Source organism: Manihot esculenta, chromosome 4 (assembly GCF_001659605.2).
Source record: "Manihot esculenta cultivar AM560-2 chromosome 4, M.esculenta_v8, whole genome shotgun sequence".
NCBI lineage: Eukaryota > Viridiplantae > Streptophyta > Magnoliopsida > Malpighiales > Euphorbiaceae > Manihot > Manihot esculenta.
Genome location: NC_035164.2, coordinates 33622607 through 33634985, shown reverse-complemented (window position 1 = coordinate 33634985; position 12379 = coordinate 33622607). Strand labels below are relative to the sequence as shown.

At 31.1% G+C, this 12379-nt stretch overlaps 4 protein-coding genes across 5 annotated transcripts; 3 read left to right on the top strand and 1 right to left on the bottom strand.

Annotated features, from left to right (window-relative positions):
* The first annotated feature begins 209 nt into the window (after positions 1 to 209).
* Positions 210 to 3232, top strand: LOC110614017 (mediator of RNA polymerase II transcription subunit 6). The gene is made up of 5 exons (XM_021755464.2): positions 210 to 551; positions 827 to 1001; positions 1224 to 1293; positions 2524 to 2630; positions 2876 to 3232. The coding sequence occupies exons 1-5, from the start codon at positions 319 to 321 to the stop codon at positions 3029 to 3031; spliced, it is 741 nt and encodes a 246-aa protein (XP_021611156.1). The 5' UTR covers positions 210 to 318; the 3' UTR covers positions 3032 to 3232.
* A 1405-nt stretch (positions 3233 to 4637) lies between these two features.
* Positions 4638 to 7377, top strand: LOC110613096 (inositol oxygenase 1). 2 transcript variants are annotated; one of them, XM_043956226.1, is made up of 11 exons: positions 4638 to 4879; positions 5077 to 5185; positions 5419 to 5500; positions 5589 to 5793; positions 6200 to 6259; positions 6359 to 6411; positions 6511 to 6633; positions 6719 to 6788; positions 6861 to 6939; positions 7025 to 7106; positions 7185 to 7377. In XM_043956226.1, exons 1-11 carry the CDS (start codon positions 4849 to 4851, stop codon positions 7209 to 7211), a joined length of 921 nt encoding a protein of 306 aa, XP_043812161.1. In that variant the 5' UTR covers positions 4638 to 4848; the 3' UTR covers positions 7212 to 7377. The 2 variants fall into 2 exon arrangements, with proteins under 2 accessions (XP_043812161.1, XP_021609725.1); XM_021754033.2 differs by having other exon boundaries at positions 4641 to 4879; positions 5083 to 5185.
* Positions 7378 to 7666: 289 nt separating this feature from the next.
* Positions 7667 to 8995, top strand: LOC110613095 (probable 2-oxoglutarate-dependent dioxygenase AOP1). Its single transcript, XM_021754032.2, has 3 exons — positions 7667 to 8170; positions 8244 to 8565; positions 8648 to 8995. Exons 1-3 carry the CDS (start codon positions 7797 to 7799, stop codon positions 8894 to 8896), a joined length of 945 nt encoding a protein of 314 aa, XP_021609724.1. The 5' UTR covers positions 7667 to 7796; the 3' UTR covers positions 8897 to 8995.
* A 757-nt stretch (positions 8996 to 9752) lies between these two features.
* LOC110612876 (probable 2-oxoglutarate-dependent dioxygenase AOP1) lies at positions 9753 to 11069 on the bottom strand. Its single transcript, XM_021753710.2, has 3 exons — positions 10621 to 11069; positions 10207 to 10528; positions 9753 to 10119 (listed from the first exon to the last, which is right to left on the bottom strand). The coding sequence occupies exons 1-3, from the start codon at positions 10995 to 10997 to the stop codon at positions 9868 to 9870; spliced, it is 951 nt and encodes a 316-aa protein (XP_021609402.1). The 5' UTR covers positions 10998 to 11069; the 3' UTR covers positions 9753 to 9867.
* Between the last annotated feature and the right edge of the window lie 1310 nt (positions 11070 to 12379).

Genomic DNA, 12379 nt, shown 5'->3' with positions numbered 1-12379 from the left:
AATAATATATATAATTATAATTATAAAAATTAAACAGTATAAATATTGAAATAAATAGTTATAGTAATTAATTTTATTAAATATAAAAATATTTTAATTCAGTAATTTTGAAATAGAAACTAATTAGTAAATATTCTATAAAATCAGGGACTTGATAGTAATTCACCTTTATATCTTTAGTTAAACACGGTCCGATCAAATAAGAATTGCCCAAACCGCCGCTGCTGCCGAATTTTCCGCCAGCACTTTCAATAGCCGAACGGGAAGTCAAATACTCTCTCGTGGAGATCCACAGTCCGCCCTCTCAATCTAAGCAAGATGGCAACGCCGCCAGGAGCAAACTTCGATGGGAATCCGCCTGTGGCACCGCAGCCGCCTGGGACTGACATGACGGGAATATGCTTCAGAGACCAGCTATGGCTGAACACCTACCCTCTAGATCGAAACCTGATATTCGATTACTTCGCCTTATCCCCTTTCTATGATTGGACTTGCAATAACGAGCAGCTTCGATTGCAGTCCATTCATCCCCTGGATATCTCTCAGCTCTCGTGAGTATGTTTGTTTAACCTATTTCTATGTGGTTCATTTGTTGTTTTGTTTTTGGAACTGCTAAAAGTTATATTCTGTTTGGTTGAGAAGAAAGTGTAGATAAGTGGGGAACTCTTTTTCCTTTTCTTTTTTTTTTTTGGAATTTTCCGTGGGTTATGATGTTGTGTACAAAATCAGCAATTTTAGTTGCAGAATCTGAAAATTATTTGTATGCATTGTGAAGCACTTTGCATTCAAGAAATTGAAAGATGGTTTTTTAAATAATTTTTTTAAGGAAAATGACGGGCATAGAATACATGCTGAGTGAAGTGATGGAGCCCAATCTCTTTGTTATTCGCAAACAGAAGAGGGATAGTCCTGAGAAAGTCACGCCAATGTTGACTTATTATATCTTGGATGGATCAATATACCAAGCACCTCAGCTTTGCAATGTCTTTGCAGCTCGAATTGTAAGTTTCCTTTTTACAACTTTGGCATTCATGAAAGCTGCAATTGGATGCATTCTTCATTCCAGTATCATTTTAACATTTGGAAAAAGGAAAATTGCTCCATTCTTTTGGGGATATCAGATATCAATAAGTTTGTAAGATAATATTGTTAAGAAAATCAGATGTCTTTTTTCACAAGGTATGATCTTGAGCTATTCTTTATTGACTTTAACAATGCGGCAGGGACGAGCACTGTATTATATATCGAAGGCCTTTACTGCTGCTGCCTCAAAGCTGGAAAAGATTGGATATGGTATTGGAACCCTATACTTAACTTTTTGCTCAATTTACTTCACCTAGGAGAATAGTGTTTCTTTTTCATTTGGGAGAATGTAGCTCTTTTTTCCTTTGTTTCTCCTAGCAGAACAACACCTAGGGATGCAGTGCCTGTGTGGTCTCTGTCTCTTCTAAATAATTGACGGCACATTTTGCTTCTTTCTAACTGAAAACTGGATGTTTTTGCATGAATGGAAAGGACTACTTCCATTTTAATAAATGTGGTCTCACTACATTTTATAGGGCAGAACAACGGACTTTCCTATCTACTTGAAAGATTAGTTACCCTTTTAAACAAGATAATGAAGAAAGTTCCTGATTAGCAAACTGCTTCACCAACCTATTTTGGTTGCCATCATCTTTTTCCTATGATATTTTGCATTTTCTGTTAGAAATAACACTTGAACATTTGGACTTTGGAGGCCCCATCATATTTTTCACGTCGCACTGAAGACTGAAGCTTTCATTGTTCTCAGGACATAACTTTAATCTACACACTCCACTTAACATTTGACCCTTTTCTAAAAGCCGTATAGCTTCCCTTTTTATGTCTGAAACTTCAATTTGAATCAGCTGCTTATCATTTTGTTTTTGTTTTGTTAAAAGTTCGAGTAGGTGTGGCAGAAAGCTGAAGCCACAAGAATGTTTCCAAATACTGTCTTGTGGTGATCAGTAGTAAAATACTTACACTGTGAATGCGGTGGTGTCTTCAGTAGTTCCCTCTATACTGAAGGAGATGCTGTTACATTTTGATAAGGAGCAGTATTTAATCAGAGTTTATATTTTTCTTTTTTCTCAGCCTCACCATTTTGGTCATCTCCTATTGACGCTGTCAACTTGTTGCATTTAGTTGCTTTCTGATGTACGCAGTGGTAGTTCTTCTAGTTCATAAATATCATGGTGATGTCTCAATTTGTCTTGGTTGCTCCTAGAACAATCTGTGATAAGAATGATCCCCTTCATCCACAACTATAGGTGGAATATCATGGTTGTAAGAATTTTACAGTCATTCTTTTGAATCCTTTATCAAAATTCACAAATTTAAAGCACTTCAGTACATTGTTTATTTAAAGCACAATAGCTGTATAACTTCTCTCCCTCTCTCTCTCTTGTTTGTATCTCTATTTGCATATTTTTAATGATGGCCTTCTCCATATTATGTGGCTTTAAGTTCTTTAAATTGACACTTGAATAATTTCTGATCCAGTTGATGAAGGTGAGGGGGTGCCTTCTGAGCCAAAAGCTGGTAAGGACTTGATCGACTTCAAGGAAGTTAAGCGAATAGATCATATTCTTGCCTCCTTACAGCGCAAGGTAAGTTATGTACATTTTCAGCACACTCCATGTCCCTGGAATTTAGATGATATGAAATATATACCTATAAAGATTTTATGATTTAAGAATCCAATTAGCTTTGTGCTTATAATTATTACATCTACACATTTGCTTATGTGTTATTCTTTTCTTCCATATTACATCTACACCTTCTCTGTCCATGATGAGTCATAGCGTAACTCTAGACAAGTAGTGGTTTGGTTTATGGGGTGCTTGTCTTGCAGTTACCGCCAGCCCCTCCACCACCACCATTTCCAGATGGCTATGTTCTTCCAACAACAGAAGCAGAGAAAGGTGCTGAAACCCAGCAAGGGGTAGAGTCACAACCCCCAGTTGATCCAATCATTGACCAAGGTCCTGCCAAACGAATGAAGTTCTGAACTGCAAAGCTGTTGTTTTATTATTAGAAAGCAGAACTATCCATTCTGGCAAGATTTTTTTTAGGAAAATAGGCTGTTCAACTAATTTAACACCTTGTTGTAATTAATCTAAAAATTCCTTACATCTGAAATGCCAAATACGATGAAACATTGTAACATGAGGATATGTATGTGAATGTTCAACCTTATTATTTATGCGTACACTCCTCTGTTAACCCTGTAAAATGAATTCCCTCAAAGGGAAAAAAAAAAGAAATGTATGCTGACAATATACAAGGTCAAGAATGGAAAAAAAAGGGGGCAAAATTTAAAATAATGCAGCAAGAAATAAGATGAAGTGGTGCAATTACAAACGTTGGCTATGGGTTTGTGGGTGTAATTCTGAGTCCACCGTTGTCCTTTCATGAGAACATCCATGGCAGAGATATTTCTACTTGCAGGCAGCTGCTGCCACAAACATATCTACTTGCAGGCAGCTGCTGCCACTAGAACCTGGTGTGACATTAGTGGAATTGAGGACTGGACATAGCAACCGCACCGATAATGATGCAGACACAAACATATCTCGTTGTCGGTGTAGTTAGCTGTACTCTATCAGTATAGCCACGTCAAGCGGGCCCAGGAGAGTGGTCACGTGCTGCAATAGAATTGTGGTTTACAACGCAAAGCTGAGTCAGCCATGACTATGTGCGGGTCCCACAAATATATGTGAACAAAAATCCCACAAATCAAAGAACATTTTGAAGTTTTCAATTAAATCAGGCAACCAAGAAAGCAACTAAATGAAAAATATTTGTTTTTAGATATTTAATTCAATTAAATTTTCTGAAAAAAAAAATTCAATTAAATTTTAATAGAATAATTTTAAATAGGTATAATTAAATTTAAAATAATTTTAAATTTAAAAAATAATATTCATCAATTTAAATTAAATTTAAATTTTATATATAAAATATTCACAGTTAAAATTTATTTATATAAATAATTAATTTAATATAAAAAATATATTTTATAATAATATTTATAAATTTTTATATATTTTTTTATTTAAAAATTAAAATTTAAATATTTTTAGAAATATTAAATTTTTTTAATAAAAATTATTAATGAAAAATATTTTTTATATAAATTATTAATTAAAAAATATAAGACTAAATAAACTCAAATTTTATTCCGATACTAATAATTAAGTTTAAAATGGATTTGAATAATTTAAAATTTGATACTAATAATTAAATTTAAAATTAATTCGAATAGTTTAAATTAATTTTTAGTTGAATTAAAATGTAATCAAATATTACTAATTTAAATTGAATTTGAATTTAGATAGTTTAATCTTTAATTTAAACCAAATCTAATTGTATAATGATATTAAAACCTACCAAATCTGATTGTATAATGATATTAAAACCTAATATTTGCAGAAAAGGATATGTACTGGAAGAAAGGAAAAATAATTAAATAAAATATTATAAATCGAAAAATATCTGTATTCTTTCTGTTGCCAACTTGCATGGGACTCTCTGCGCGTGTTTCAACTCTCTCTTGTACGTATCTTTGCTGTGGATTGAGTCATGATGTGTATAGATAGAAATAATGAAGCCATAAAGTATATAATAAGAAAGAAAGTCTGGATTTTCAGGGAAGGACTCAGGACCTGCGAATTCTCAGGGAAGGACTCCGGCCAATTATAAATACCTACCTTCTACCTTTCTCTCAATGCCATCGCTTCTTGATTTCTATTTCTCTATATTTCTTTCTTTCTTCACTTTTCTTTTCTTTCTGCATAGCTTTTTCAGTTTTAGTCTTCTTCCAGGATGACTATTCTCATTCAGCAACCACAGCTTGGTAATCTTTTTAGCTCTTTTTTTTTCTTTATTTTATTTGTTTTTCCTCCTTTTTTGCAGTAGATTTTTTTTTTTGTTTTTGAAAATCAATTTTTGGTTTGGGGCCTTTTTTATTTTGTGTACTGATTTCTTTTGTAAAAATAATTAGACTTGATTTTCTGAATTGCTGGATATCAAACAAGAGAATTCTTTGTCAAGTTACAGGGTTTGAGGTAGAGGAACAGAAGATCCCTGTTGATGAGAAAGAACTGGTGTTGGATGGTGGATTTATGGTGCCACAAGCCAACTCTTTTGGCCTAACTTTTAGGTTATTATTCTCTTCTTAATATACAATAATTTCTTCCTTTGCTGACGCATAATTCAAAGTTTGGACTACATTATTGACTGGTGGAATTTTAATGGAGAAGAAAATGGATATGAATAATTTAGAAAAAACAAAAATGATTTATTTAATGAAAATAAGAAAATACCTTGGTTGATTCTTTTAGATTTTTTAATTTGATTCATTAATTATTTATTTTATATACATGTTAAAAGCAGAGATTATGATGCTGAAGGTGAAAGGCAACCAGGTGTGGAAAATTTCTACAAGATCAATCACATTAGCCAGACTTATGACTTTGTAAGCATGCAAAATCAGACTCCAATTTAGGGTTTTTAATTTTCCTGAGGACAGTCTTCTTATTGGTTAAAACTTGAAAATTTTTCAGGTGAAAAGAATGAGAGAAGAGTATGGGAAACTGAACAGAGTGGAAATGAGCATATGGGAATGTTGTGAACTTCTGAATAATGTTGTAGATGAGAGTGATCCTGACTTGGATGAACCTCAAATTGAGCATTTACTTCAAACAGCTGAAGCCATTAGAAAGGACTATCCCAATCAAGACTGGCTTCACTTGACCGGCCTTATTCATGGTAATTAATCTCATCCTTTTTTAGGATTGAATTTTACAATATTTAAAAAAATTTCTATACACAATAATCCATTAATAATTTAATATATTTAAATTTAATATTTTACCTACTTACCATGTGTAAGAGAGGATCAATAATTTAAATAAAAAAATAAAGAAAAAGAAAATTATCTGCCCGAGTTTGGCTTATGTTCGAATTGGACTTCTAATTAAATTTATGTCCGAATTGGACTTTTAATTAAATTTATACTAAATTATATTTGATTTATATTTTTTTTAGAAAGAAGTCGGGTTATCATATAAAGTATAAATTTTTATATATTGTTAATAAAAGATATTAAATAATTTAAATTAAATAAAAAATAAGTTTAAAAATTATTTGAGTAAATAACAGTTATTGGCTTTAGATCTTGGAAAGGTGCTGCTTCACCCCAGCTTTGGTCAGCTTCCACAGTGGGCTGTTGTAGGTAAGGCTCATGCTTCTATATGGAAATTATGTTTATATTATGATCAGAAGAATATATAAATATATATATTGAAATTACTAATCTTGACCCATTTTACAGGTGACACTTTCCCTGTTGGTTGTGCTTTTGACGAATCAATAGTCCACCACAAGGTTAAACATTTCTTTTTTTCTAAGAAAAAAAAAAGAATTATAAGCATTTTCCCTTTGATTTACCTTACTAAAATGTTGTTTTTTTTTTTGGCATTACAGTATTTTATTGAAAATCCTGACAATAATAATCCTGCTTTCAATACTAAATATGGGGTTTACTCAGAAGGATGTGGATTGGACAAAGTTATGATGTCGTGGGGACATGATGATTATATGTATCTGGTAATTACCCTATTTCAATTATTATATTATTTTTGTATTATTCATTAAAAATTGATTGGGAAAATATGTCTGACCCTTTTGTCAGGTGGCCAAAGAGAATAAGACAACCTTACCTTCAGCAGCTCTTTTCGTCATCAGATACCATTCATTTTATGGTAATTAATTGTTCAATTAATAGAAATTAATATTGTTTTATTATTTTCTAATGGAAGCATTTGATTTTCCAGCGTTACACAGGTCAGGAGCATACAAGCACTTGATGAATGAAGAAGATATTGAAAATCTGAAATGGCTTCAAATATTCAAGTAAATATCTCATAATCATTCATCAAATTAATTAAATCAATGGTGTTTTTTATTCTTTTTTCTAATGTTTTTTTTCCATATGCAGCAAATATGACCTCTACAGCAAGAGCAAAGTTCGCATTGATGTGGAAAAGGTCAAGCCATACTATCTCTCTCTCATTGAAAAGGTAAAATCATAGTAATATTAAATATAATTAATTATTTTGATTCTTAATTGTTCTAAGATTTGCCCATATGATATGCAGTACTTTCCTGCAAAGCTGAAGTGGTGAGTCTTGAAAGATTTCAAGTTCTATTAATAAGAGGATATGCTTACCAGCTTGCACAGATAAAAGAGCTGCAGAAATTATAGTTGTTTGCTACTGTATGAGTTTGCTTCCAAAAAATAAAGTTGCTTCAATGCTTTGTAAATCTCTCTGCATTGATGCTTATGGGTCCAATGATAATTTAATAAATAATTATAAGAGATCAAATATCCAAGCACTTTGTATCTGAATAAGCCAAAACGGACAGCAAATCAGTTTGTTTTAGGTGATTCTGACAAATTAGCTAAAAAGTATTAATCAAATTCATACATCATATCTATAATCATATCAAAGGACCACATAATTTCAAAAAGATCATGCTTATAATTGAGGCCCAAAACTTAAAATAAGTCAACAAAATTCTAGAAATATATAAAATATAAAAAAATAAATTAAACAAAGTATGTTTCATTTGTCATCTTACACTACAAAGCATATGCTTGTGAAAATAAGTGAATAGTCTGAACTATATATTCAAAACTGATTCAGATAAACTCCAAAGCAATTTCTTCCCCATTTATCACTAGAAATTAAATAGTGGAAAAACAAAAAATGGGGTCTGAAACCAATCTTTGCCTTCCAGTCATAGATTTCTCTAGCAAAGATCTAAAACCAGGGACTCCTGTGTGGGAGAGAGCGAAATCCCAAGTCCGGCAAGCAGCTGAGGACTATGGTTGCTTTGAGGCATTATTCAAAAATATTCCTCAAGAGCTTCGGAAGGCAATGGATGAAGCATTGGAAGAGGTTTTTGCATTACCCATAGAAAACAAAAAACGTAATGTTTCTGAAAAACCTTTCCATGGTTACATTGGATCATCTTCCCCAATGTCTCTATATGAAAGCATAGGGTTTGATGATCCTGACGATTATAAAGAGGTCGAGAGATTCGCCAATATCATGTGGCCTGAAGGAAATACAAATTTCAGGTTTATAAGTTTCTTCCTGATGGAAATTTTATATATTGTTTTTCCTTTACTGATGAACTTCATATTTTTGCAGCAAAACAGTGCACTGCTTCTCGAAAACATTATCAGAATTAGATCAAACCATAAGGAGAATGATTGTGGAGAGCTTTGGTATAGAGAAATATTTGGAGGAGCACATGAACTCAACGTACAATTTTCTCAGGGTGACCAAATATGAAGCACCCAAAACCACTGAGAAAAAGACAGGGCTAAGGGCTCACACAGACAAGAACACAACGAGCATATTATACCAAAATCAGACAGATGGGTTAGAGGTTCAAACTAGAGATGGTGAATGGATCAACGTGAAATTCTCACCTTGCTCTTTCATAGTCATCGTTGGGGAATCTCTGAGTGTAAGCCAAAAGTATTTAATTATGAATAATGAATATTAGGATATTACTTTGATGGAAACTTTGGATATGTGAAAATCTGCAGGCATGGACGAACGGGCGACTGCATAGCCCACACCATCGAGTTATGATGAGTGGCGAGAAGAAGAGGTACTCTGCTGTATTGTTTACGGTGCCCAGGGACGGCTACGTAATCAAAGCAGTAGAAGAGCTAGTGGATGAAGAGCATCCATTGCAATTTAAGCCTTTTGAATATTCTGAGTATCTTAAGCTTCGTTCTGCAGAGATTGGTAAAAGTTGTGAATTGCCTTTAAAGGCTTATTTCGGTGCCTGAACATGTAAGATATTGTTGGAAGATTGGTGACTGTTAATTATCTCTCTGTTGTAAAATTGTGATTCAATAAAAGATTGTTTGAATTTTAATAACTAGAACTATATGATATTAAAGCAAAGCGGAAGATTTTGGGTCTTGTTTGGTTGGTGGTAACTCAATTAAGGAATTTAAAATTTATTTTTATTTGGTTGGTATTTTTTTTGTTTTCTTTCGAGAAGTCAAGAATTTTTTTTTTTAAAAAAAATAATTTATTTACTTCAACCTAATTAAATTATATAGGCTCATATAATTTATAAGTTACATATTTTTATGCGACTTTACTTGTATTTGCCAATTTGCTTCATTGATATTTAGTATTTTTTTTCTTTGCTCGTGTGTTATTTTTAATATGAGATTATTAAATATTTATTTTTCTTTTATAATTTTTCAAAACAGTTTGATTTTTTAGTCCATCTATCTATCAGTATATCGCTGATTTTCCTACTTTTATTTAGTGATGGGCTAATTTATTAAACTCTTATGATTATTTAGAAACTTTTTACAAAATATTTTAATCACTTATAAAAGATCTAAATTTTTAAGGACTTAAATAAAATTAGCTCATCTCTACTGGACTAATTCAATATAAAATTTTAAATAAATCAATCTAAATTAAGTTAAATTTAAATGTAATTATTAAATTTTTTTTAGATTTGGTTAATAGATGAAGTAAATCTGAACATATTGGGTATTCTGTCGCCTCTTCTTGCATTAGCTCTTTAGAAATCATCGTTAAAGCTCCCCACCAAAGGAATTCAAAGACTTAAAATGCTAAAAAATGGAAACTAATAAATTTTTTTAAATATTGAAAAAAGGAAATTCACAACTGGGTATAAATTTTTATTAATGATGACTGATAATATAAAATTGAAGATGCAATAATTATAGACATTACTTCACCCTTGAATCAGAATTAACATGGCGAAAATATATTAGACCCCAAAATAATTTTTCAGAGCAGGAACAGTTTTGATCTTCCCATGATCTGCAAAACGGCGTTTAAGATATTCACTGTAATCAAATGGCTTATACAGCAAGGGGTGCTCTTCGTCCACTAGCTCTTCTAAAGCTTTTATTATGTAGCCTTCCTTTGGGGTCGAAAAGAACGTAGCAGAGTACCTTGTCTTGCTTCCACTCATCATAACTCGATGGTATGGGCTATACAGTCGACCATTCGTCCACGCCTGCAACATTTAGATCATGCCTCTGTTTCAATCTCTCACTAACTCATATGCAGAACCAAGGATTCTTGAAAAATGAAAGGTACTTGCCTGGAAAGATTCCCCGATTATGATGAAAAATGAATCTGGTGAAAACTTCACAGGGATCCAGTCTCCATCTCTGGTTTGTATCTCTAACCCATCAACCTCGTTTTGGCAGATTATGCTTATTATGTTCTTGTCTGTGTGAGCCATGAGCCCTGTCTTTTTCTCTGTAGTTTGGGGTGCCTCATATTTGGCCACCCTGAGAAGATTGTAAGTCGAGTTCATGTGCTCATCCAAGTATTTCTCAACATTCAGGCTCTCCACAATCATCCTTCTCACTGTTTGATCTAATTCCACCACAGGTTGAGAGAACAAATGCAGAGTTTTGCTGCCAAGAAGAAAGAAATGGAGGAGTACGTACTATAAAGATTTTGCAAGTAAACAGGCCGACAGAAAGGAAGAAAAGAGAAACTCACAGACCTTATTTTTATGTTTCCTTCAGGCCACAAGACATTGGTGAAACTCTCGACGTTGTCATAGATTCCAGGTTCAATTATGCACAGGCCTTCATAGATTGATGGCTTCGCTGAAGATGATCCAAGATAACCATGAAAAGGTTTTTCAGAAACATTGCGCTGTTTCGTTTCTAAAGGCAATTGCAACAGCTCTTCCATTGCTCCATTCATTCCTTTTCGTTGCTCATGAGGAATTCTGTTGAACAGAGCCTGGAAGCAACCATACTCCTCAGCAGCTTTTGCTACTTGGGATTTCACCGAGTCCCAGGTGCTGGAGCCTGGCCTTAATTCTGAGCGAGAGAAATCAATCATTGGGAGGTTAATGGATCCTTCAGAACCCATGTTGTTTTTCTTTCTGTTTGGGTAAGAAAATCTGAGAATGTGCAAGAAAATGCTTAGAGTGCACTTCACAGTTGTAATTAAACTATTTATATATTTATTAAGAAGCTATAATCAAGCTATTAAAATAGTCCATGATTGTCATAGGCACACTAAAATAGGCTTTATTTTAATTAGACGTTTTCCATTTAAAAAAAAAAAAAAGAAACAATATTATATTATTTATTTAATATGAAAACAAAGTGTAGACATGAATTATTGTTCGTAGTTTGAGCTTTCATGGAATAAAAAAAATTATGTATATATTATAATGTTTTATTTACTTAATTATTTGCAATTTCACATTTTTTTAAGAATTTAGCGTGAATGCGGGGAGGGACCATTTTTGGCTTATTTATTTAGCTGCTTATTTTTGTCGAATTTTAATAGCCTAATTTATATATTTTGTTTAATAAAATTAATGAAAGTAGTAATTTCATTTTCATTATAAAAATTAAAAAACTTCGAATGTAATTTCACACTCAAATACATAAATGCATGAAATTTTAAATTTTATTTCTTTAATTTTTATTTAATAAAAAAAATTCTAAATTAATTAATTAATAACTCCAACTATAAACTTCCTTATTCTTTTGAAATTTTCTTTAAAAAAAAAAACAATTAAATTGCCCATAATTATCGTCGTCTAGTTACTTATTGGATATGTACCATTTCTGTTGCTTATTATCGAGAATATTTCAAAAACAATTTTTACTGTATTAAAATATATATTTTTTATTTATTTGCCATCATTGTTGGAATTACTATTAATTTTTTTTTCTAAATAGATTATTTAAAAATATTAAAATTAATTTAACATATTTAGTTATAAAAATTATAAAATAATACAATTATTATTCAATAATATTTTAAATAATATATAAAATTAGAAGTGAATATTTAGTCGGTTCGATTTAATTTTAAATCAAATCGAATGAATTAAAAATTAAAATTTTAATATTTATGTAAATTAAATTAAATCTATTTTTAGTGAAAAATTAAATTGAATCGAATCAATTTGATTCGGTTCAATTTAATCAATTTAAATTTTTAATAAATTTTTTAATTTTATATATTTTTTTATTATTTTAAAATTTAATTATAATATTTTATTTTAATACGATCTAATTTCACTATATTATTAAAAATAATATATTATTATCACTAATTGATTTAATTTAATTTTTTAATTAAAATTAAATAAAATTAAAATAATTAAAATTTTTAAAATTAAAAATTAAATTAAATTAAATTAAAATAAATAAAAAATTAAATAAAATTATCAAATTAATTCAAATAAATTAATTTTTATAATTTTGTTATGCACCAATACAAAATCTTTTTCT